General features: G+C 34.8%; 1 protein-coding gene across 1 annotated transcript in view; it reads right to left on the bottom strand.

The window, feature by feature from the left end:
* RNF17 (ring finger protein 17) overlaps positions 1-23,801 on the bottom strand; it is a 197,419-nt gene that overhangs the window by 89,488 nt on the left and 84,130 nt on the right. The window contains exons 15-18 of the mRNA XM_054577471.1: positions 22,456-22,646; positions 21,449-21,594; positions 4,945-5,094; positions 369-484 (exon numbers count right to left, since the gene is read on the bottom strand). Of these exons, the coding sequence (XP_054433446.1) occupies positions 369-484; positions 4,945-5,094; positions 21,449-21,594; positions 22,456-22,646 (603 nt within the window). The remainder of the gene's footprint in view (positions 1-368; positions 485-4,944; positions 5,095-21,448; positions 21,595-22,455; positions 22,647-23,801) is intronic.

Here is a 23,801-nt window from a genome sequence, read left to right as displayed (position 1 = left end):
TGTTATATACACTGAAACATAAATGGAATCAGAGTAAAAGTACTTCTGCAATGAGCTTTGTTTCACATAATCTGTCATACTCTTACCACATTATATAGATATTTCAAAATAACATTAAAAACTAAAGACCAGTTCTTATAAATACACAAATATATATACACATATATTTTTCTAATAAATGCTTATTTGCTAAGAGACATATATTATTTTTTAAATATCAAGTACGGCAACTTTTTTCTATAGTGGATGTAACAAATTATAGACAAAAATGGCAGTTACCAGAACATTTCTATGTGAAAATGGCTTCTAAAAATACTTTCGTATGGCTACTAAAATTCTAACCCTATAATTCACTGTAAGACGATTACCTTCTCTGGGGGATTCAGAAACTCATCCTTTATTTTACGCATTTCTTTAAGTGTTATTTTGGCAGTATTTCCAAAGTCCACATATTTAACTTCAACTTCACGATGTCCAGGCAATCCTTCAAAAATGATGCAATTAGAAAAATTAAAAAATTATGGGAAGAGAAAAATGTGGCAAAATTTAGAATGATTTAGAGTTAACTACGTTAGAATACTTTTATGCTCAACAAACAATATTTTTTTAAATGTAAGAAGTATTTCCAATGTGTGAACCTCAAAAAAATCAACCATAATGCATAGTTTTTCCAGATTTGGTGAATGAGAAACTAACAAGTTACTGAAAGGACAACCAAAATCAGGATAACAAAATAACTATCAAGTGCTTGGGGTTAAGCCTAAAAGTTAAGAATTAGGATTTGAATAAGACTGACTGGGTTAGAACCCTAGCTTAGTCACTGAATGCCATGTGACTCTAAGCAAGATAACTAATATCGCCAAAATATTACTCTGAGTAAGTTCATTTTTCTCTCCAACCTTCATTATTTTATTTGTAAAATGGGTATACAAAAAAAAATCAAATCTTACACAATTGTTTTCTTTTGAGGATTCACCTATTTAAAAAATTTTGCAAAGCATCAACCACAAAGTGAGCACTTAGTGTTGTTTTTCAACATGGGTATTCAAACAAGGCAAAAGATTTAATAATCAAACTAAAGATTTATTCATATAATAATATCTAAATGAAATTTTAAAAAATTATTTTGGGGGATATTGTGAAAAAGACAAAAAGAGATAGATTTCTATGTTTCTCACACACAAAGAAATATATTTTTTAATCCTTACCTGAGAATATGTTTTCATTGATTTTTAGAGAGAGGAATGGGAGGGGAGAGAGGCAGAGAGATAAAGAGCAGCAGTGACGTGAGAGAGAAACATCGATTAGTTGCCTTCCATACACACTCAGACAGGGGATCCAACCAGCAACCTAAATATGTGCCCTGACAAGGAATTGAACCTGCAACCTTTTGGTGCATGGGATGATTCTACAACCGAGTCACTCGGCCAGGTCTAGTTCTGTATTTTAAAGGATAACAAAGAAACCTCTGGAACACTCAAACATACTGTTTTGAATAAACTTTCAATACAAGCTGACCTTTTTAAAATAAAAACTCAAAATATACCATTGATATTAGCTTCTTTCAGCACATGTAAACAGTGCTAGTAAACTTGTTGCCATCATTTTAAAATTTACAGACTCATATGATTGGAAAAGTACAGGCATTCTTTGCTCCTTAATAGAAATGGAAGCAGGTGGAACAACACAGTTACTCAAGATGACACTTCAAGATGTCAGTTACCCTATAGTAGGGAATTGAGATGCCTGTGAGGACACTTGTCCTTATGAGGTAAGAATGTGAGGGAACCTCTCTCTACTTCCACCGGAATCTACATCTAGAAGGATAGTATCAACTGTAATTACAGCATTAAGCCTTATCATTCCTGAAGTCTTTTTAAATTCTGATCTTTAAGCTATATTTATTCAGATTAAAAGTTATTTTAAAATCTTTTTTTAATTGTTGTCTAATCACAGTTGTCCCCATTTTCCCCACCATTACTCTCCCCCGCCCTCCTCACCCCACCTCCCACATTCAATCTTCCTCCCCCATTGTCTTTGTCCATGGGTCCTTTATGCATGTTTCTTCTTCATGTCTCTGAATGAAGATTCAGGCCATTTTAAATAAAACAAAGACATAAAGGATGGAATTTAAGGAGCATTTTTTTACCCAAATTTTCAACCATGCATGAGAGGAGAGTCAAGAGACATGGAAGGTTTCAAAATTTACCTATCATTTAATAAAGGAGTAAACCAAAGAGATAAACAAGAGATTTAGAAAACAAGGAATCCCATAAAGAGAAAAATAAAGTGAATGACCATGTGAAATAAATTCCCAGAATAACCAAAGTGTAGTAAGTCTCAAGGATGAGTAGTCGAATTGGACCAGAAGAATTTTTTTTTAAAAAAACTGTATTTTATTGTGTTGTTACAGCTGTCCCAATTTTCCCCCTTTGCCCCCTCCACTGAACACCTGCTAATCCCTCAGGCAATACCTACACCATTGTTCATGTCCATGGGTCATGCATATAAGTTCTTTGGCTACTCCATTTCCTATGCTGTTCTTTACATCCCCACGTCTATTTTGCTACTACCAATTTATACTTCTTAATCCTCTTAACTCTTCACCCATTCCCCCAAACCTTCTCCTATGTAGTAACCGTCAAATGCTTTCCATATCCTTGATTCTGTCTCTGTTCTTCTTGTTTAGTTTGTTTTTTTTTAAATAAAATGGCAATAAAACGGTGTATGTTTATTGACACTTTATTGTTCATAGTTCTGATCTTTTTTCTTAAATAAGTCCCTTTAACATTTCATATAATCGTGGTTTGGTGATGATTAACTCCTTCAGTTTTTTCTTGTCTGGGAAGCTCTTTATCTGCCTTTTGATTCTAAAGGATAGCTTTGCTGGGTAAAGCAATCTTGGATGTAGGTCCCTGCTTTTCACGACTTTGAATATTTCTTGCCAATCCCTTCTAGCACGAAAGTTTCTTTGGAGAAATCAGCTGACAGCTTTATGGGAATGTCCCTGTAGGTAGGTAACTGCTTTTATCTTGCTGCTTTTTAGATTCCCTTTGTCCTTAACCTTTGGAATTTTAATTATGTGTCTTCTTATGGGTCTGTTTATATCCAACTTTTTTGGGACTCACTGGGCTTACTTCCTGGACTTGCATGTCTATTTCCTTCACCAAATCAGGGAAGTTTTCTTTCATTATTTTTTCAAATAGTATTCCAATTTCTTTCTCCTTATCTTCTCCTTCTGGCACCCCTATGATGAGAATTGTTGGTTTGCTTGAAGTTGCCCCAGAGGCTTCTTATGGTTGTTTTCTGTTTCTTTATGTTCCAGATCATTGATTTGATTCTTGGCTTTATCCATTCTACTGTTGTTTCCCTGTAAATTGTTCATTTCCATTAGAATATGCTTCATTTATGCCTCTTTTTTTATGCCACTGAAATACTCACTGAGCTGTCCCCCAGCTCTTGCCCTGATGCCAGACACTTCAATTTTTCCCTGATATGCCACTGGTGGCTTTCAAGCTGCTACCCTGGTGGTGCTGGAGCTCAGAGGGAGTGCCCCTGAGTAAGTTCGGCATGGGCCCTTTAAAAGGAACTGTCAGGGAGTCCAGTATTTTTTTTCACTGACTCCAATCCCACTGGTTTTTACAGCCAGAAATTATTGGGGCTTCTCTTCCTGGCACTCGTACCCTGGGCTGGAGGACCCGGTAGGGGACCGAGACCACTCACTCCCAAGATATCCCTCCCATATTTTTATGCACCACACAAGGGTATGGGACATGCCCGTTCTGCGTCTCCTGGCCCTTCTGGATTGATGCAGTTTCTTTAGTTCCATTGTTGTCAGATTTCCATTCAATTTGATTTCTGACTGGTCTGAGTGATCTTTGGTCTGTAGTTTAGATGTAATTTTGTGCAAGTAAGTGAGCTGTGTTTACCTATGCCTCCATCTTGACCAAAGTCTCCAGAAGAATGTCTTCACAGTTAAAAAAAAATCAAAGTAGCATATTTTGCTATTTATAATGTATAGTTCTTTGTTCAATTTTTGAGGAAAAAATAAAGATGTGCATTATACATGGGTAGTACCTGAAATACCTTGTTATCTGTTCTTGTGTTTTGTAATTATTTGTTACATAAAATTTTTTGTATCATAATATGTTCAAAAATAAATGTTAAAATTCCTTTATAATACAAAAACAAGCATCTAAATATAAAAGAATAAAAATGGATTAAAAAATTAAAACAAAAGATTTTTTCCTGAATGTTTGGGCCAAAAACATGGATGCTCATTATACATGGCAAAATACAGTAATATTATCTGGAAATCTAATCATGTGGGTAACTGTTTTGAAGTATTGGAAAATGTAGCCATAAATTGAAAGAAAAAGTGAAAATTTGATGCAATTATTAGCTCAGAATTAAGCAAAGTATACTTTATGGCTTACCAGTGAAAATATTTACATAGAATAATTATTTAACTAAAAAATGTCAGACTAATATGGGGACAAAGAGGAGATGAAAGAGCTACAAGAGATCAAAAACTTATCTAACAAAATAAATGACTTCTAAGACTAAAGTAACAACAAACTATTACATATTATTTACAAGAAACAACACAGGTAAATACCAAAAAATGGATGGGAAAAAAAGGGAACTGGTTGAAAGAATTAAAAGCATTTGCCTTTTAGGAGGAGAGTGGGGTATAAATCATTTAGCACTATTCAATTTTTTTTAATATAGCAGACATTAGGAAACAAAGAACCGGTCAAATCAATTGAAATCTAAGGCATCAGAAATTCATTTTCCAATGTTATCACTAGCTTTCTAGACAGATGACAGATAAAAATTATAAGATCAAATAATATCATTCCCAAAATTCAATTTGTACCAACTCAAATGGTATCAGTTCTTAAGCATAACATTTCCTTGGAGAAATGGTGTGCAATTGCCTACCAATGACTTTTGCTCGGTACCAAACTCCATCTTCAAATTTGGCTACACAGGCTTGATCTTGAATCGGACAGAGGATTTCCAGATTTTCCCCATCTTCACTTTTATAGAAATCTTCAATTGTTTTTAATACAAATAAAAAATCCAGGCTCCCTATCTAAGAAATGAAGGAATAAAACATTGCAGTTTCATAGAAACTTAAGATTTTAATGTTGCATGTATTATAGGAACTGCTCATAAACTTATAAAATGTTAGAATTGGAGTTATATATAATCATGTTATATAATTTAAATTTGAAATAATTTATTTCAAAAGAAGCATACAAAATTAGCATAGACATAAACATTTTAATCACATTCTTCCATATATTTTAAGTGTATATCCTCCCAGAGATTTTCTACACTTTCCTTTCTTTTGTTTTTATAAAAAATGAAACCATACCATAAAGTACAATTTGATAACCTGTATTTTTAGTCAATTCTCACCTTTTCTATTTCAGTAAGTACCCATACGCTAGTATGGGTACTTCTAGACCATATTTAGGTTTCCCCAACTGATCAAAACAGGTATCCAATACAAGACTACACACTGCATCTGGTTGTCTTGGTAAGTCTAGTGTAGTGTTCCTTTTTAAAAATGACCCTGTCTTATTAAAGTGTGTTATTTTTCTGCACAGTGCCCCACCTTTTGGATTTATGTGGTTATATCCTCATGCTATTATTTAACTTGTTTCTTCACTGAGTTAGGTTTATCCCCTGAATTTCTCCAAAGCTGAACAGTTCTATCTACAGGTGTGATGAGTTTAAGTCAACCCTTTTTGGCTAGAATATATTGTATAGATGATAACTAAAATAGTTGCTAAATCAAAAACATCTTGTTACTGAATCACTGCAAATGTACTAAGATTCACCTGTGGATTGGGGCAATGATTCTGATCCCTCCATTTTACAATTATGTTTGCCCCTGGTAGCCACCAAGTAATTCATGTAGTGCTACATTGACATCCTGTCCAGTCTCTTATCAACCATCCATATAATGGTTTTTCACTGAATTGATAAAATATTTAAATCAATAATTTTAGCAGGGTTTGTGAAATTACCATATTATTTAATAAAATGGAGCTTTCTATTATTAAATGGGACGATTTGGTTACTTTAAATGCTAGTTCTTAAAGTTCTTATAGTTCCCTAAAACAGTTCTTCAGGCAAAATAAAAAAAAATATCGATTATCTTTCCAAAAATGAAATCTTAAGGTTAAAAAAATACATCTCAACTGGCAAAAAATTAAGTTTTTCTCTTTTGTGAGTATAATAATGCACATGTGGAAATTTTCAGAATCTCTTTTATTTCATTTATATTACTTTAAAACTACTTTAAACATTCTGATCTTTTATTTCTAAGTATGTATTATTTATATTCTTTCATTAACAGCCTATCTGAAGTGAACACTGAAAAATTCAACAGGGATGACAATAGCAAAACAGCAGACTAGCAAGCTCCAAGCTATGTTCTCCCACAGAAATACTGAAAAATTTAGAAATCTGAATACACACCATCTGAACTTTGGAGAACAGTCAAAGTGTTACAATAACCAAGCAAACGCCCCATCAAGCTCTTGACATTCAAGGAAGTCTCTGTAAAACTTCTGCTGAACACAAGCTAAAGGAACAGAGACCTCAATGATCACAGAAGAAATAGGCTTTGCAAAAAACAGTTTGGAAAAGTCTCAAAACAAACCAACAACGGTCTTCAACAATTTTTAAAAAAATCCAGCAAACCTGGAGAAATCTGATTTTCAGAAGGTACACATAATAAACAGACAAAAACTGTCCTTGAGGAAGCCCAGATAATGAAATTACTAACAGAGACTAAAGAACAAATGTCTTAAATATACTCAAAGAGCTAAAGCAAAACATGAACAAAGGATCAGAAGAAACCAGAAAAACAACAAAACCAAAATGAAAATATCCACAAATAAAAATTATAAAAAGGAATGAAACAGATATTCTGGAACTAAAAAGTATAACAGCTGAAATAAAAAAAAAACATATTAGAAGATTCAAGAATAGGATTGAGCAAGCATAAGAAAGAATGAATGAGAATCAAGATGGTGGAGGGGTGAGTAGAAGTCACACTGACCCCCTCCCAGGACCAATCTGGAATTACAACTAAATTGTGGAGAAATTACCTGGAATGAACAACTGAACAACAGTGAGAGAGGAGCCTTATAACCTCAGACAGACAGAAGAATCAGCTTTAGCACAACCTAACTCGTAAGGAGTGTGGTAGAGACTCGAGAAGGCAGGTGGGGTGCCCATGGGCAGCAGCACCAGAAGGATATTGAAACGGCCAGTTGGATCCCCCTGAGAAGAGCGGGGTCTAAACCATAAGCAGGGATCTCCAGCCTACAGCACCAGAACCCAAAAAGTACACAGACAACAGCCAGGTGCGAAAAGCAGCAGGGTTGCTCTCTGCCAGAGATGGGTGGCTGGAAACACAAAGAGCCATTTAAGGGCCAACACATAAATTTTTATTTGCAGCCACTTACCCTGGGCTTCGGTGAAGGTAGGGGCAGAGTGGGTTAGAAACTCTGGAAGTGAGACCGGGGAAAGAGGCTTTCGGAAGAACTGAGGGAGTAGCCAGCAGGATCCTGGTGCAGACTCATTCCCCATACGGCAGCAGCCATCTTGCTCAGGAAGACCACTTCCCTGCGTGGCAACAAAGTGAGAGGACACAGTAGCCCCAACCCAGGAGGGGCTCAGCCCTGCTAAGTATGGAGTGGCAGCCATAGATAGTAGATCCCTGGCTAACAGGGGCGCAGAGTGGTCTAGAGACTCTTGAGGAGACACTGGAGACGGAGGCTTTATGGAGAGAACAGAGAGAATGGCTGGTGAGATCCTGGTGCTGACTCCTCCCCCATACGGCAGCAGCCACCTTGCTCAGGCAGACCACTCTTCTGAGCAGAGGCAGCTTGTGAAGACCCAATAACCCTACCCCCAGGAGGGACTCTGACCCACCCTGTGGTGCCTAAATCTGACTGCTGATTGCAGAATGACTAGATTAACAGCTGAAGGAGACAGCCACAGAGTAGATTCCTGGAAGTCTCAAACGGACTGCCTAAGGTCAGACAGGGTCAACATCTGCCATCATCAGAGGCAGATCCAAAAGAAAGAAACAGCGGACTCTTACAATAGAAATTTACACAACAAAGTCAGGAAATCAAGGCAGATCAATTTAAGCAGAAGCAAAAAAGAAGAGTCTCACAAATAATGGGAAGACAAAAAACACCCCTCAGTTGAAGGGAAAGGAGGAATCCTCACAAAAAGAACTAAATGAAATAGAGGCAAGTAAACTTGCCCTAGATACTGAGTCCCAAACAACGGTTCTAAGGAAGTTCGATGAGCTCACTGAGCTCAAAGAGAATTACAAAAAACTACAGGGAAACTATGAGGAACTTACTGCAAACTGTATCAACATGAAAAAGGACATTAGAAACTATCAATAAGAGACAAAAGGAAATGAAGAATACAATTTCTAAATTGAAGGACATAGCAGAAGGAATCAAAAGCAGGACAGAAGCAGCAGAGGAATGAATCAATGAGCTTGAGGATAAGGTAGAGAAAAGGTCCCAGAAAGAGCAAGAAAATGAAAAATAAAAGACTTGAAAGGAATGAAGAGGCATTGAGGGAAATGCAGGACAACGTGAAGTGTAATATCTGTATAATAGGGATATCTGAAGAAGAAGAGGAGAAGGAAGGGATAGAGAACTTGTTTGAAAAACTAATGATGGAAAACTTCCCTAATTGGTGAAGAGAGAAAGTCACACAAATCCTGGAAGCACAGAGGGTCCCATTCAAGAGGAACTCAATGAGGCCCACTGCAAGACACATCGTAATTTAAATGGTAAATATCAAAGACAGAGAATTCTAAAGTCACCAAGGGAGAAAGAGGTAGTAACATATAAGGGAGCCCCGATATGGCTAGCATCTGACTTCTCAACAGAAACACTGCAAGCCAGAAGGGAGTGGCAAGAAATATTCCAAGCCATGAAAAGCAAAGGCCTGCAACCAAGACTGCTCTACCCAGCAAGGCTCTCAATTAAAATGGAAGGTGAAATGAGGAGCTTCCCAGACAAAAGAAGGCTGTAAGAATACACCTCCACCACACCAGCATTGCAAAATATGCTAAAGAGACTGCTTTAGGAAGATGAAGAACAGGAGTCTGTGAATACCCAGTTCCTTCCACAGTCACCAATACTTGATACTACCAATATTTTTAATACTTATTAATCTGATTTGATAATGTGTTATTTTGTTACTTTATAACCTGTTGAAACTAAACCTGTTATTCTATATTTCTTGCCTATTTCTATTATTTTTAAAAAGCTTTAAATGACTTTTTGGTATTCTTTATCCATTTTTTGGATTAAATGTTTATAGAATTTTTTTCACTAAAAAACCCCCGAAGAACTACCAACCCTTTTTTAGATGTGTTGCAAATACTTTCCTATTCTGTTATTTGTCCTTTAACTTTTTTTATATGTATATTACTGTGTAGTCTTAAATGTTTAATATAGTCATATTGTCAATATTTTACTTTATAGCTTCTGGGTTTGAATATGTTACTTCAGGGTAAGAAAAATATTAGTTTGTATTTTCTCCTAAAACTCCTTAGATTTTACATATTGATTTTTAACTCACCTGAATATTTTGTATAATGTATGTAATAGGGCTCTATATTTGTTTTATTTCAAGTAATAGTGGTCCATGCACCTTATTTGTGGAATAAGCCTTTTTTCCCCCATTGAATGATTTGAAATATTAAATCATAAAATACAGTGTTAGATATATATGTTCTAACAGATATATATGTTCTATAATAGAATGTTCATTGTATTTCATTGATCTACCTAATTGTTTTTGTGCTGGTGTCATGTTGTTTATGTGATGAGATTTTATAACAGATTTAAATTTTTTAGTATATTATAATGGATTTTGACATTTAAAAAAATAAAATCTGCATTTAAAAATAAAGATGCTTTTCTAAGGAGAAGATACAGAGGGCCCAGAGGCATTTGAAAGGATGCTCAGCATCACTAGCCATTAGAGAAATGCAGATCAAAACCACCATGAGGTACCACCTCACACCGGTCAGAATGGCCATCATAAACAGATCCACAAACAACAGGTGCTGGCGAGGCTGTGGAGAAAAGGGAACCGTAGTACACTGTTGGTGGGAATGCAGACTGGTGCAGCCACTGTGGAAAGCAGTGTGGAATTTCCTCAGAAAGCTGAAAATGGAACTGCCTTTTGATCCAGTGATTCCCCTGCTGGGACTATACCCTGAGAACACCAAAACGCCAATACAAAAGAACCTATGCACCCCAATGTTCATAGCAGCACAATTTACCATAGCAGCCAAATGTTGGAAGCAACCTAAATGCCCATCAGTAAATGATTGGATCAAAAAGTAATGGTACATATACACAATGGAATACTATGCAGCAGAAAGAAAAAAAGAACTACTAAACTTCGCGACAGCATGGATGGAACTGGAGAGCATCATGCTAAGCGAAATAAGCCAGGGGGCGAAAGACAAATACCATATGATCTCACCTATAAGCGGAACCTAACCAACAATGCAAAGATGCAAGGAAAATATGACCAGCAACACTGAAAGGAAAAGAAATCAACAGAGACAAGAGGGAAGGTGGGGGCAGGGAAAGGGAAGGGAAGGGGAAAGTCAAGGAACATATAGCAAGGACTCGGACAAAACCAAAGGGGAAGAGCTGAGGGAGGGAAGGAGGGAGAGGGCAAGGGAAAGAGGTGGGCGGGAGGCAGAAACAAATGTATTTAAAAAGTAAATAAATTTTTTAAAAAAAGAAAGAAAGTAACTCCTACCTCTTGTGACAACATGGATGGACCTGGAGAATACTATGCTAAGTAAAATAAGCCAGTCAGTGAAGAAAAATACCATATGATTTCACCTATAAGTGGAATCTATTCAACAAAATAAACTAACAAACAAAAGAAACCACAGGCACGGAAACATGGAGCAGACTGAAAGTGACCACAGGTGATGGGGAAGGACGACAATAGTGGAAGGACGACAATAGTGGAAGGAAGGAGCAGGGACTAAACAAAGAACATGCATGAATGACCCATGGACATGGACAGCAGAGTGGGAACTGACTGCGAAACAGGGGTGGAGTGGGATGGGTGGAGAAGGGCAAAGGGAGAAAATGTGAGGCAACTGTAATGGAATAAACATGATTTAAAAATAAAATAAAATAAATTATGATCTGAATATTTTATTATTCTAACTGATCTAGTTTAATAAATATATATATGCTTACATTTGATTGCTTGTAAAATTTTAAAATGATTAAGTGAAAATTATCTTTTCTAGAAATATGCAAGAAACAAAAGCATCCGAGGGGCTTGTACTTTTAAGGGGATGAAAACAAAGATGTGTACTGCACAAAGGAAACAAAAATGAGTAAAGCTTTATAGAGCTACATAGAAATGCAAACATTTTTGAGCCTTTAATAAATATTATCTACACAATAGCCAATGCAAACTAAAAAAAAAATAAAGACAGAGATAGGACAGATGTTAGAAGATATACAGTGAGCATAAAAACTGGGTTATAAAAGTGCATGCATTATATGAATCATATTCATTATAGAGATAATTAGAGTGATATAGAAATACCATGTTTAATAAATTCTAAAATGCTTACTTTGCTAGTCATTCCCATGTTTCCTCTCCGATCCATTTCCCATCCTCCCTTACTCTGATGACCCTGCAAACACTATCCCCTAGGCTTCTTGCCATCTGTTTTCCTTTAGTTTCAAGTAATGGAAGGTATATTTGAGCAACTGGGGGTGGGAAGGGAAGAGACAGAGATAGCGTTCTCCTTTTCTCCTTGCTGTAGAAGGCTTCTTCAGCTAGGCATCCCCTCCATGGTTCTAGCTTCAACCAATCTCTCCCTCCATGGTTCAGGTTCCTTCCGTGATACGAGTTTGTGTCAGGCACAGTGGCTCATGTGTCCAAATAATACCACCTTATTCTTTTATTCTCCCATCCTAAAAGTGAGATCAGCTTCCATAAGGGGCTAATCTCTTGTTGTCTTACCTACCTCTATTTGCCTTTTAACTCTTTAACATTTTTTAAGTAGTTCTCTATTAAATTATTCTTACTGAATTTCTTGACAGTGTTTCCTGATTGAACATTAATTGATGCTCACATTGTTTTGATGTCCTAACAACAATGAAATTGGATTGGATCTTATCATTTTTGTTGATGAGATAGCAACACTGATTTATTCACAATTGCCTGTGTATGTGCATCAAGATTTACAGAATGGGTGTCTGCAGCTTAAAGAAAGAACTCAGAGAAGACAATAAAACACTCAAGAAATACTGCATCATCTATGCTCTTGTAGTTGCAGCAGATGTCATAGGGAAAAACATGTAAATTGACCACTTTGAGACAAAAAGTGATTCAACAGAGTTAGCATTTCACATTAAGACAATTTAGGAGAATTTTAACCAGTTAGCTTTGCTCATATTTTCTTTTTTCTGCATGTACATGTGCAATATATGATTGAAGTATGTGCTAAATGTCTACAAAAGTCCTTTTAATTCATAAAAATAAAAAATTCCATAATGTATAAAGACCTTCTAAAACCCAAAACCAAAATAAATACTCCAATTGAAAAACAGGCAAAGAACTGGAATAGATATTTCTCCAGAGAAAATATACAAATGGCCAATAAATAAGCACATGACAAGCTGTGTTCAATGATACTAGCCATTAGGGATATGCAAATCAAATCCATAATAACATACCATTTCACAGTTAAAATAGCTATTATTTTAAAAAAGAAAAAGAGCAAGTGTTGGAGAGGATGTGGACTAATTGGAATCTGTGTGCACTGTTAACAGAAATGTAAAAAGGTGCAGCTGCCACAAAAAACACCGGCAGTTTTTCAAAAAGTTAAACAGAACGAAATATTCAAAGTGATGGAAAGCAAAGACTTATAACCAAGGCTACCTCACCAACAAGGCTATTATTTAAAATTGAAGGAAAAATAAAGAAATTCCCAGACAAGAAAAAAACTTAAGGAGTTCATTGCCACTAAATCAGTATTACAAGAAATGTTAAAGGGACTTCTTTAAGAATAAGAAAGAAAAGAAAGAGAAACATAGTTATAAAGAATGAAATGGCAATAAATACATACCTATCAACAATAATCTTAAATGTAAATAAATGCTCCAATCAAAAGACATGGGGTAGCTGAATGGATAAGAAAATGAAACACATATATGCTGTCTACAAGAGACACCTCAGAATGAAAGACATACACAAAAACTGAAAGCAAAGGGCTAGAAAAAAAATATTTCATGCAAATAGAAACAAAAAGAAAAGCTAGGGTAGCAATGCTTGTATCAGACAAAACAGATTTTAAAACAAAGGTTGTAATAAGAGACAAAAGGACATTACATAATGATAAAGGGATCCATTTAACAAGAGGATATAATCCTTGTAAACATTTATGCATCCAACATAGGAGCACCTAAATATACAAAGCAAATCTTGACAGACATAAAGGGAGAGAGCGACAGTAATACAGTCACAGAAGGGAATTTTAACACCCCATTGACATAAATGGGCAGCTCTTCCAGATAAAAAAATCATCAAGGAAACAGCAGCCTTACATGATACACTAGACCAGATAAATTTAATCAATATTTTCAGAGCATTTTACTCCAAAGTAGCAGAAATATTCTTTTCAAATGCACACAGAGCATTTTCTAGGATAGAGCACAAGTTAGGACACAAAACAAGTCTCAATAAATTTAAGATTTAAAGTCTATCAAGCATCTTCGACAACACTGGTATGAAACAAGAAATCAATTACTACAGGAAAAATAATGAAAAACACACAAACACTTGGAGGCTAAATAATGTTACTAAACAATAAATGGCTTCACAATGAAATCAAGGAAGAAATCAAAAGATACTTGAGACAAATGAAAATGAAAACACAACAATGCCAAATCTATGGGACACAGCAAAAGCAGTCCTAACAGGAAAATTTACAGCATTACAGGCCTACCACAATAAATAAGAAAAATCTCAAACAATCTAACCTTAAACCTAAGGGAACTAGAAAAAGAACAGTAAACAAAGTCCAAAGTGAGTAGAAGAAAGGAAATAATAAAGATCAGAGTAGAAATAAAGGAAATAGAGTCTAAAACAAAACAATTGAAGAGATCAGTAATTCCAAGAGCCAGTTCTTTGAAAAGATAAACAAGATTGATAAAACTTTAACCAGACTAATCAAGGAACAAAGAGAAAGGATCCAAATAAATAAAATTAGCAATGAAAGAGAAGTAACACCTGATACCACAGAAATACAAAGAATTTACTGAAAACATTACAATTGTATGCAACCAAACTTTATAATCAGGAAGAATGGTTAAACTCCTATAAACACACAATCTTCCAAGAATGAATAAAAAGAAACAGAAAACCTAAACAGACTGATTAAAACCAATGAAAGTAAAGAAGTAATCAAAAAAACTACTGAGAAACAAAAGTGCTGAACCGGATGGCTTCACAGGTGAATTTCAAGAACTAACATCTATCATTATCAAGCTATTTCAAAAAAAAAATTGAAGAGGAGGGAAGACTCCCAAACTCATTTCACAAAATCAGCATTATCTTAATCCCAAAACTATATAAAGACACTACAAAGAAAGAAAATTATAGGAGTATATCTCTATTGAACATACATACAAAAATCTTCAACAAAATATTAGCAAACTGAATTCAGCAATACATTAAAAAATCATACAGCATGATCAAAGGGGAATTATTCCTGTGGTGCAAGGGTGGTACAATATCAAAAAATCAATTAACATGATATACCACATAAACAAAATGAAAGATAAAAATCATATGATCATATCAATAGATGTAGAAAAATCATTTGACAAAATCCAGTGCCCATTTATGATAAAAACTCTCAGCAAAGTGAGAATAGAGAAAACATACCTCAATATTTAAAGGCTATATGTGATGTGGGAGAAAACTAAAAATGTTTCCCTTATGGACAGGAACAAGAGACAGGGATGTCTACTTTCATCACTCCTATTCAACATAGCACTGGAAGTCCTAGCCACAGCAATCAGACAAGAAGAAATAAAAGGGATCCATACAGAGAGGAGGAAGTAAAACTGTGATTTTTTGTAGATGACAAATAGAAAGACTCCTGAAAATTCTATCAAAAAACTACTAGAACTGATAAATGAATTCAGTAAAGTAGCAAGATACAAAATAAATATTCAGTAAATCAGTTTCTTTGTTATACACCAAAACTGAATTATAAGAAAGTGAAACTAAGAAAACAATCCTATTCACAATTGCACCGAAAACAATACCTAAGAATAAACTTAGTCAATGAGGTAGATAAAAGACCAGTACTTCCAAATTTATACACTGAAGAAATAAATAGAAGAATATACAAATAAATGGAAGCATATACTATACTCATGTAAATAAGGAATTAACATCATTAATACATCCATACTACCCAAAGCAATCTATACATTCAATTGAATTTCTAACAAAATACCATAGTGTACTTTACAGAATTAGAACAGATAATCCAAAAATGTATATGGAACCACAAAAGACCCTGAGTAGCCTCAGCAATCTTAATAAAGAGGAACAGAGTTGGAGGTATCATGCCACCTGATACCAAACTGTACTACAGGGTTCTACTTGTCAAAACAGCCTGGTACTAGTATAAAGAGAGACACACAACAGAGTAGAGAACCTAGAAATAAACCCACACCTATGTGGTCAATTAGTATTTGACAAAGGAGGCAAGTACAATGGGGTAAAGACAGTCTATTCAATAAATGATGTTGGAAATACCGGGAAGCTGCATGAAGAAAATGAAACTAGATCATCTTCTTACCCATGTACAAAACACTCAAAATGGATTAAAGACTTAAACGTAAGTCACAAAACCATAAAACTCCTAGAGAAAACACAGGCAGTAAAATCTCCGACATTGCTCTTAGAAAAAGAATTTGTTTGTATCTCTCAGATCAGCCACAAATTTCGTAGGGTTAAAAATGGGCAGAGGACCTGAATAGACACTTCTCTAAAAAGGACATACTGATGGTCAACAGGCATATGACATATCTCCCTCAGGCACAGGAAATAAAAGAAAAATGAATGAGAATACATCAAACTAAGAAGTTTTTGCACAGCAAATAATACCACTCAACAAAACAAAAAGACAACTCACTGAAAGGGAGAACATATTCTCCAATGACACATCCAACAAGGAGTTAATATCCAAAATTTATAAAGAACTCATACAACCTAACTCCAAACCCACACCACCCCCAAGCAATCTAATTAACCCTGCAGAGGTTATGGTCAAAAATATTATAGTGTAGGTCCCATGTATCAGAAATACATTCATTACTAGTATGTGCTGAAATGTGAAAAAAAATTCAAGACACTTCAAATTTGTATTTATTATATTTATTTAATAAAATACATGATTATTTTCAGTTACAATCTAGAAACATAGAAACAAAGAATAAAATTTTTTCTTTTCAAGTTATGGAAAAATGGACATTTTTGAAAAACAACCAAAAAATTGTCTTTAACATTAATCAATCAGAATGTTCAATAGTTGGCTTTGCAAAACATTTCTAACAATCATCACAAACAATACCGCTATACTCAAAGCATAAATACTTTTTGTAACACTTGCAAAAGTGTTTTGATAAGAAGTTGTTCAATATCTCTTGGAGTATCAAATTGATATATTATTCCAGCCATTTTCAATGGTAAATGAAAAACAAAACCAAACCACAAGACTGACTGAAATTGGCGGTATCTCTAAGATACAGTTTACTATAAAATATCACACACCCTTATGAAACACATGTTATAACCAAACTGACAGCTTAAACGTTATGGCTTAACATTAGTCATGGACAAACATGCAGCTAGTCAAGACCCTGAACCTATGCACACGATATATATAACAATAATTAAGAAAAGAGTTTGTCTGTCTTTCTCAGATCAGCTGCCACCTCTGCAGGGCTAAAAATGGGCAGAGGACCTGAAAAGACACTTCTCCAAAAAGGACATACAGATGGCCAACAGATATGAAACATCACTAATCATCAGAGAAATCAAATGAAAAGCACCATGAGATATCACCTCACACCTGTCAGAATAGCTGTATCAATAAATCAACGAATGTGTTGGTGAGGATGTGAAGAAAAGAGGAGCCTTGTGCACTACTGGTGGGAATGCAGATTGGTGCAGCCACTAAGGAAAAGAGTATGGAGAGTCCATAAAAAAATTAAAAATGGAACTTAACTTATGACCCAGCAATTCCATTGCTGGGTATATATCTGAAGAAACCCAATACACTAGTTTTAAAGAATATACGCACCTTTATATTTACTGCAGTGTTAGTTACTTTTGCTAAGATATGGAAGCAACCAAGTGCCCATCAATAGATTAGTGGATAAAAAAGCTGTTGTACAAATATACAACAAAATATTATTTGGCCATCAAAAAGAATGAAATCTTACCATTCTCAATAGCATGGAGGGAGTTAGAGGGTATTATGTTCAGTGCAGTAATTCAGTCAGAGAAATATAAATACTATATGATTTCACTTACATGTGGAATCTAAACAATATAAATGAAACAACATAGAAAGAGACTCAGATACAGAGAACAGACTTATGGTTGCCAGATGGCAGCAGAGGAGGAGGACATGGTGAAATACATGAAAGGATTAAGAAGTATAAATTGGATGTATTGCACAGAACTAGAACATATATTTCAAAAATTTATATGGAACCACAAAAGACCCACATAGCAACACTAACCCACATATGATCCTGAGAAAGAAGAACAAAGTTGGAGCAATCGTGCTACCTAGTATCAAACTATAAGGCCATAGTAATGAAAACATCATGGTACTGGTATAAAAACAAGTACATAGATCAATGGAACAGAATAAAGGGCCCAGAAATAAACCCACACCTTTATAGTCAATTAATATTTGATAGAGGAAGTAAGCACATACAATGGACTAAAGACAGTTTATTCAATAAATGGTGTTGGGAAAACTGGACAGATACATACATAAAAATGAAACTAGACCACCTTCTTATCCCCTACACAAGAATAAATTAAAAATGTATTAAAGACAAATGTTAAAACCTAAGCCATAAAAATCATAGAAGAAAACATAGGCAGCAAAATCTCAGGCATAGCTTGTAGCAATATTTTATCAGGTATAACTCCCCAGTCTAGGGAAGCAATAGAAAAAATAAACACATAGACTACACCAAGCTAAAAAGTTTTTGCACAGCAGTGGAAAACCTCAACAAAATAAAAAGACAACCTACAGAATGGGAGAACATATTTGCTGATTTATCCGATAAAGGGTTAATATCCAAAATTTATGAAGAACTTACAAAACTCAACACCAAAACAATAGACAGCTCAATTAAAACATGGGCAAAGGACCTGAATAGACACTTCTCCAAGGAGGACATACAGATGGCCAATAGACATGAAAAGATGATCAGTGTCCCTAATCATCAGAGAAATGCAAATTAAAACCACAATGAGGTGCCATCTCACACCTGTGAGAATGGCCATCATGAATAAATCAACAAACAACAAGTTCTGGCAAGGATGTGAAGAAAGGGGAACCCTTGTGCACTGCTGGTGGGAATGCAGATAGGTGCAGCCACTGTGGAAGGCAGTATGGAGATATCTCAAAAAATTAAAAATGGATCTGCCTTTTGACTCAGTGATCCTACTTCTGGGAATATATCTGAAGGAATCCAAAACACTAATTTGAAAGAACATAAGCACCCCTATGTTCACTGCAGCGTTATTTACAATTGCCAAGACATGGAAGCAGCCCAAGTGTCCATCAGTAGATGAGTGGATAAAACAACTATGGGACATTTACACAATGGAATGCTACTCGCTGTAAAAAGGAAGAAAGTTTTACCCTTTGCAATAGTATGGATGGACCTGGAGAACATTATGCTAAGTGAAATAAGCCAGTCAGAGAAAGACAAATACCACATGATTTCATTCATATGTGGAATCTAATTAAAAACTAAACTAACAAGCAAAATAGAGACAGAATCATAGAGAGCAGGATGACAGCTAAGGGGCAGGGGGAGGGCAGGGGGAGGGCAGGGGTGGAGAGATTAAGCCAAAAGGAACAAAGGACTCATGGACATGGACAACAGTATAATGACTGTGGGAGGAAGAGGGGTACAAGCAGACTAAATGGTAATGAAAAAAATACAGTAAAATAATTCATGGCTCAAAATAAATAATTTCAAAAAATTTTAATAAGAAGTATGAATTTGGTAGTTACAAAACAGTCACAGAGATACAACTATGCATAGTGCCAGATGGGTACTAGAAAATATTGGAAGGACTACTTTCTAAGGTACATGATTGTCTAACCGCTATACTGTACACCTGAAATTAATACAAAAATAATATTGAAAAAAGTTAAACAGAATTCGTATACTGTAATCCAGCAATTAGACTCTTCATTCTATACCTAAAAGAATCAAAAGCAGAGACCCAAACAGATACTTGTACACCCATGTTCATAATACCATTATTCAAAATATCCAGAAGTTTAAAACAATCCAAGTGTTCATCAATAGATGGATAAACAAATGTGTATATACATAAAATGACCATTAGTCAGCAATGAAAAGGAATTAAACTGATACATGCTACAACATGTTAACATTATACTAAGTAAAATAAGGCACACAAAGGGAAAACTAGGGTTTGTTTTACACTTACAGAGAGAAAGTAGAATAGGTTATCACACCTATTGGGGGAGTGGAATGGGGAGTTATTGCTTAATGGCAATAAAGCTTCTGCTTGAGATGATGAAGTTCTGGAGGGGAATAATAATAATGGTTGCACAACATGGGGGATATATTTAATGGCACTGAGCTGTACACTTCATGGTTAAAATAGTAAATTTTGTTATATATGCTTTACGTAAATTTAAAGACAAAAAAATTCAACAGAAGAAATACATGAAAGCTCTACTTAGTGCCGAACAGGCAGATATCCACAACTCCTTTGGGGAGGTAGTATAGTGTAGTGCAGTGTTTGAGGTGACAGGATCTGAATAAGCTGCACTGCCCAGACCAATCCTGGCTCTACCCTTTGTAGTGGTGTGACTTATGGCAAGTTGTTTCACCTTTCCAGTTAGTCTCCACATATAAAGGAAGAGAATGGTATTTTTCTCATAGGATGGTTGTTAATATTAATGAGTTAATTTACACACAGCATTATAGCCCTTAGAATGAGTTAATTCTTACAAAGCACTGATGAAAAGAGATCAATAAGAATGAACTGTTAGTAGCCTTCTAAACCCATCAGTCTCACATCCAAAATTTAATATGAAATACCTTTAGTTTGAATCTGTTTTGGTGTTCGGATTCTGAAAAAATACCTAGTAACAGTTCATAAATTCTCAGTTAATCATGATCAGAAACAGGTCTTATCACTTTGATTTGTCAGCTCTATGTGCTTTCCTAATCGCTACAGTTGATGCTTGAACACAGGTTTGAACTGCTTGGGTCCATTTATATGCAGATTTTTTCAATAAATATTGTTAAATGCATTTTCCTAACAACTTTCTTAATAACATTTTATTTTCTGTAGCTTGTTTTGTTGCAAGAGTACAGTATATAATACATAAAACATATAAAATATGTTAATCAGTCATGTTATTGGCAAGCCTCTGGTCAACAGGAGACTATTTACTAGTAGTTAACACATTGCATATCACATAGAAATCTCTTAAGACATATGCCAGGGTCGAATGACCAAAATACAATGTAACTGCAATGCTTTATGGGTTCATGCAATTATATAGTTTTTCATAGATTGACCTGCATGGATTCCACCAATGAGATAGCGTCATTCAATGTGGCCAAGACAGTGTGTTGACATCTAAAGTCCATAACAGATGGCACATGAAAAACGAGAAAACTCATGAGCATTACTAAATGTGTTAAGTTTGAGGGGAGTCAAAATTATACGTGAATTTTTGACTTCATAAGGCAGGGCAAGGGCCAGCATCTCATGTTGTTCAAGGGTCAACTGTAGATTTCAGATGGTAGCAAGAAAACATTTATACATTATATATTTTTCACTGTCTTTTCCCTCTACATATCACTAATTTATATGATGAAGAGCGCCTTCAATTTACTACAAATCATGTGAATTTCTTATTTAAAATTGTAGCCACTAAGAAAATAAAATTTACAGCAGATTCATAGTGGTTTGTTTTGCTCTAAAAATCATACTAGGCACTCATTTCTGTTATACATTTCTACTTAAAATTTGCAAAAATATTTTGTCTCAAAGGAATACTATATACTTACCAACTGAAGATAGAAATCTGTAGGACTATTTATATGACAAACCATTACTGAAACATCCGTCATTTCTTTAGGCAAAATTGGTGGATGATAGTGTAAAATCATATTTTTTTCACAATGACTTCCTGGTGAGTTTGACCTAAACCTAATTAAAAGAATGATCAAAAGTATAAGCAGGAGCCATTTTCTTGAGGTCTCTCTTCTCTCAGTGACTTGATCTAATGAAAGGACATATGCTAATTTACCTACCAAGAGTAGTCCCTCTCCATTTCTCTTTTCTGACTTCGAATACATTTTTGGTATTGTCTCCAATGACCAAACCAGTTTAAATAAGATGTAAAGCCTCAAAACTCAATAATTAACCTTGAAAGTGTTGGACTACTTCTGAGCTGGACCTATAAGTTCTACTCAGAGTCTAAGTTTCTACTCTTTTGGTTGAACTTGAAATTGGTCTGTGGTAGCAGTCGGTGAGGACAGCTGAGGGCTCTCCATGGCCCCTTGCAGCTCCCAGACTCTACTTTTATTTTTCCAGAATGGAACCTACTTAGTTTACTTCCAAAGTCATGTGATCACTCAGGACAGAAAGTTAGTATCTTCCACTATTCCTGTGGTAACTGCAATGAGGGCAGAAAGAATTTTACTGTACACATTCTAGATTCAGATATTAAACACAGTTAGAAAATTTAAGTCAGGAACCATTAAATTACAAGTATTGAAACCGTAGTGCAGTTGCTTATGAAGTTATCAAGAGTATTAAAATGTTCACGATCTACAAATAGTTTCTACTTTGAGGTACCTTACTTTCTCTATTTCCTTAAATCAAATGATTTGAGTATGTAGTTTACACCGACAACCGTATTTAGAAAATTTGACAGCAATATTTTTAACCTCTTAACAGACAATGTTGAAGTTCACTTTGAAAGCCATAATTCTTAAAGGTAAAATTTGCTATTCCAATTTATAGCTATAATCTCAAAAAATATTTAAGGTTTAATAAATTACCTACCTGGCCAGTTCCATAAAAACTAATGCATCTCTAAGAGACACAGGCATGTCACTGCTTATTTTATTTGTTGGTGGTTTCTGAAGATCTACAATAAGCATACCATCTTCTTCTCCAAAAATTTTCATTAAAACAGCCTTGTTGTTTACCATTTTCAAAAATTCTACTTTAGCTTCTTCTCCCCAAGCTTCACTCTGTGGAAGAAGTTAAATTCCATTGAACTTAGGAATTTTAATTAGCTCTAATGTTACAATGCCCTGGATTTAGCTTTATACCAACCAAAGATTGCAAATCTGAGCAGAGGCACTGAGCCAATCACAGACATTAAGCAGAAGCTGGGGACACAAATCTGAGGACAGCCTTACAGATGCACAATTGTGGGTGATACTTTGATTTATAAATATTGTCTCATGGTTGTTCAGCTAGCTACTGCACTTTAGGACTTAGTTTCCCTTCTTAATATTTGTATAAAGATTACAAATATTTTAAAATAAAGCAAGTATTAGATATAAATTTTCCACTTAAACAATGAAAATTCAAAAGGTAATTTTGTAACTATAATGGAAGCCAGGTAATAAACCAAGATATTTATAATCATCAGTTTAGTTATCATTACTAGCAAAAAATAAGGTATATGCTACTTAAATAAAGAAAAACATTCATCCATTGGAAAAAAGTTTTTTAAGTTGATTTTTGAAACTTTAAGTACTGAAACCTAAAGTAAATTTCAAGAATCAAAACTATACATTCCTTAAAAACAAAAAATAAAACATTTTTCTAAAGACTTTATGAGTATAAAAGACTCTGAGAGTATAAAAGTAAAGCCTATTCAGAATAAAAAAATTAAAATTTTTTATCATTTTGAGGAAAACATATTTTTATGTTTTCTCCTAGTTTTTATTTGTTTACTCATTCTTTCAAATATCTGCTATGTGCCTGGAGGACAATAATGAGCCAAGACACAGACTCCTGTTTTCATAATAATATAATTGCTTGACATACATTTTTACACACAACCTTATCTCCCAGAAGTTTGCAATCTTGATGGGGAATATCTAGATATTCAGAAATAATACAAAGCAGAATGGCATGCAGGCTATAAGTAATGAACAATGTGCCAAGGAGACGGTGAAGAAATGTACAGAAACACAAACTATATCATTTTATTTTCCCATACTTATTTGACTCCAAAACTTAGTGGTTTATTTGAATATTTCACCTATCACTATGTTCATATATGCTTATTTAATTTGATTTCCCATTAAGAATATTTCCAGTTGTGTTTCCAGTCTCCTCTTTCATTATTAGCACCTATTGGATTATTATGCAAAATGTATTTACCAGGAGTA

This window comes from Pteronotus mesoamericanus, unplaced genomic scaffold, assembly GCF_021234165.1.
Source record: "Pteronotus mesoamericanus isolate MK-2021 breed Mesoamerican mustached bat unplaced genomic scaffold, CSHL_Meso_final contig_433, whole genome shotgun sequence".
Taxonomy (NCBI): domain Eukaryota; kingdom Metazoa; phylum Chordata; class Mammalia; order Chiroptera; family Mormoopidae; genus Pteronotus; species Pteronotus mesoamericanus.
Note: the sequence above shows the minus strand (reverse complement) of the source record. Positions and strands in the feature narration are given on the sequence as shown.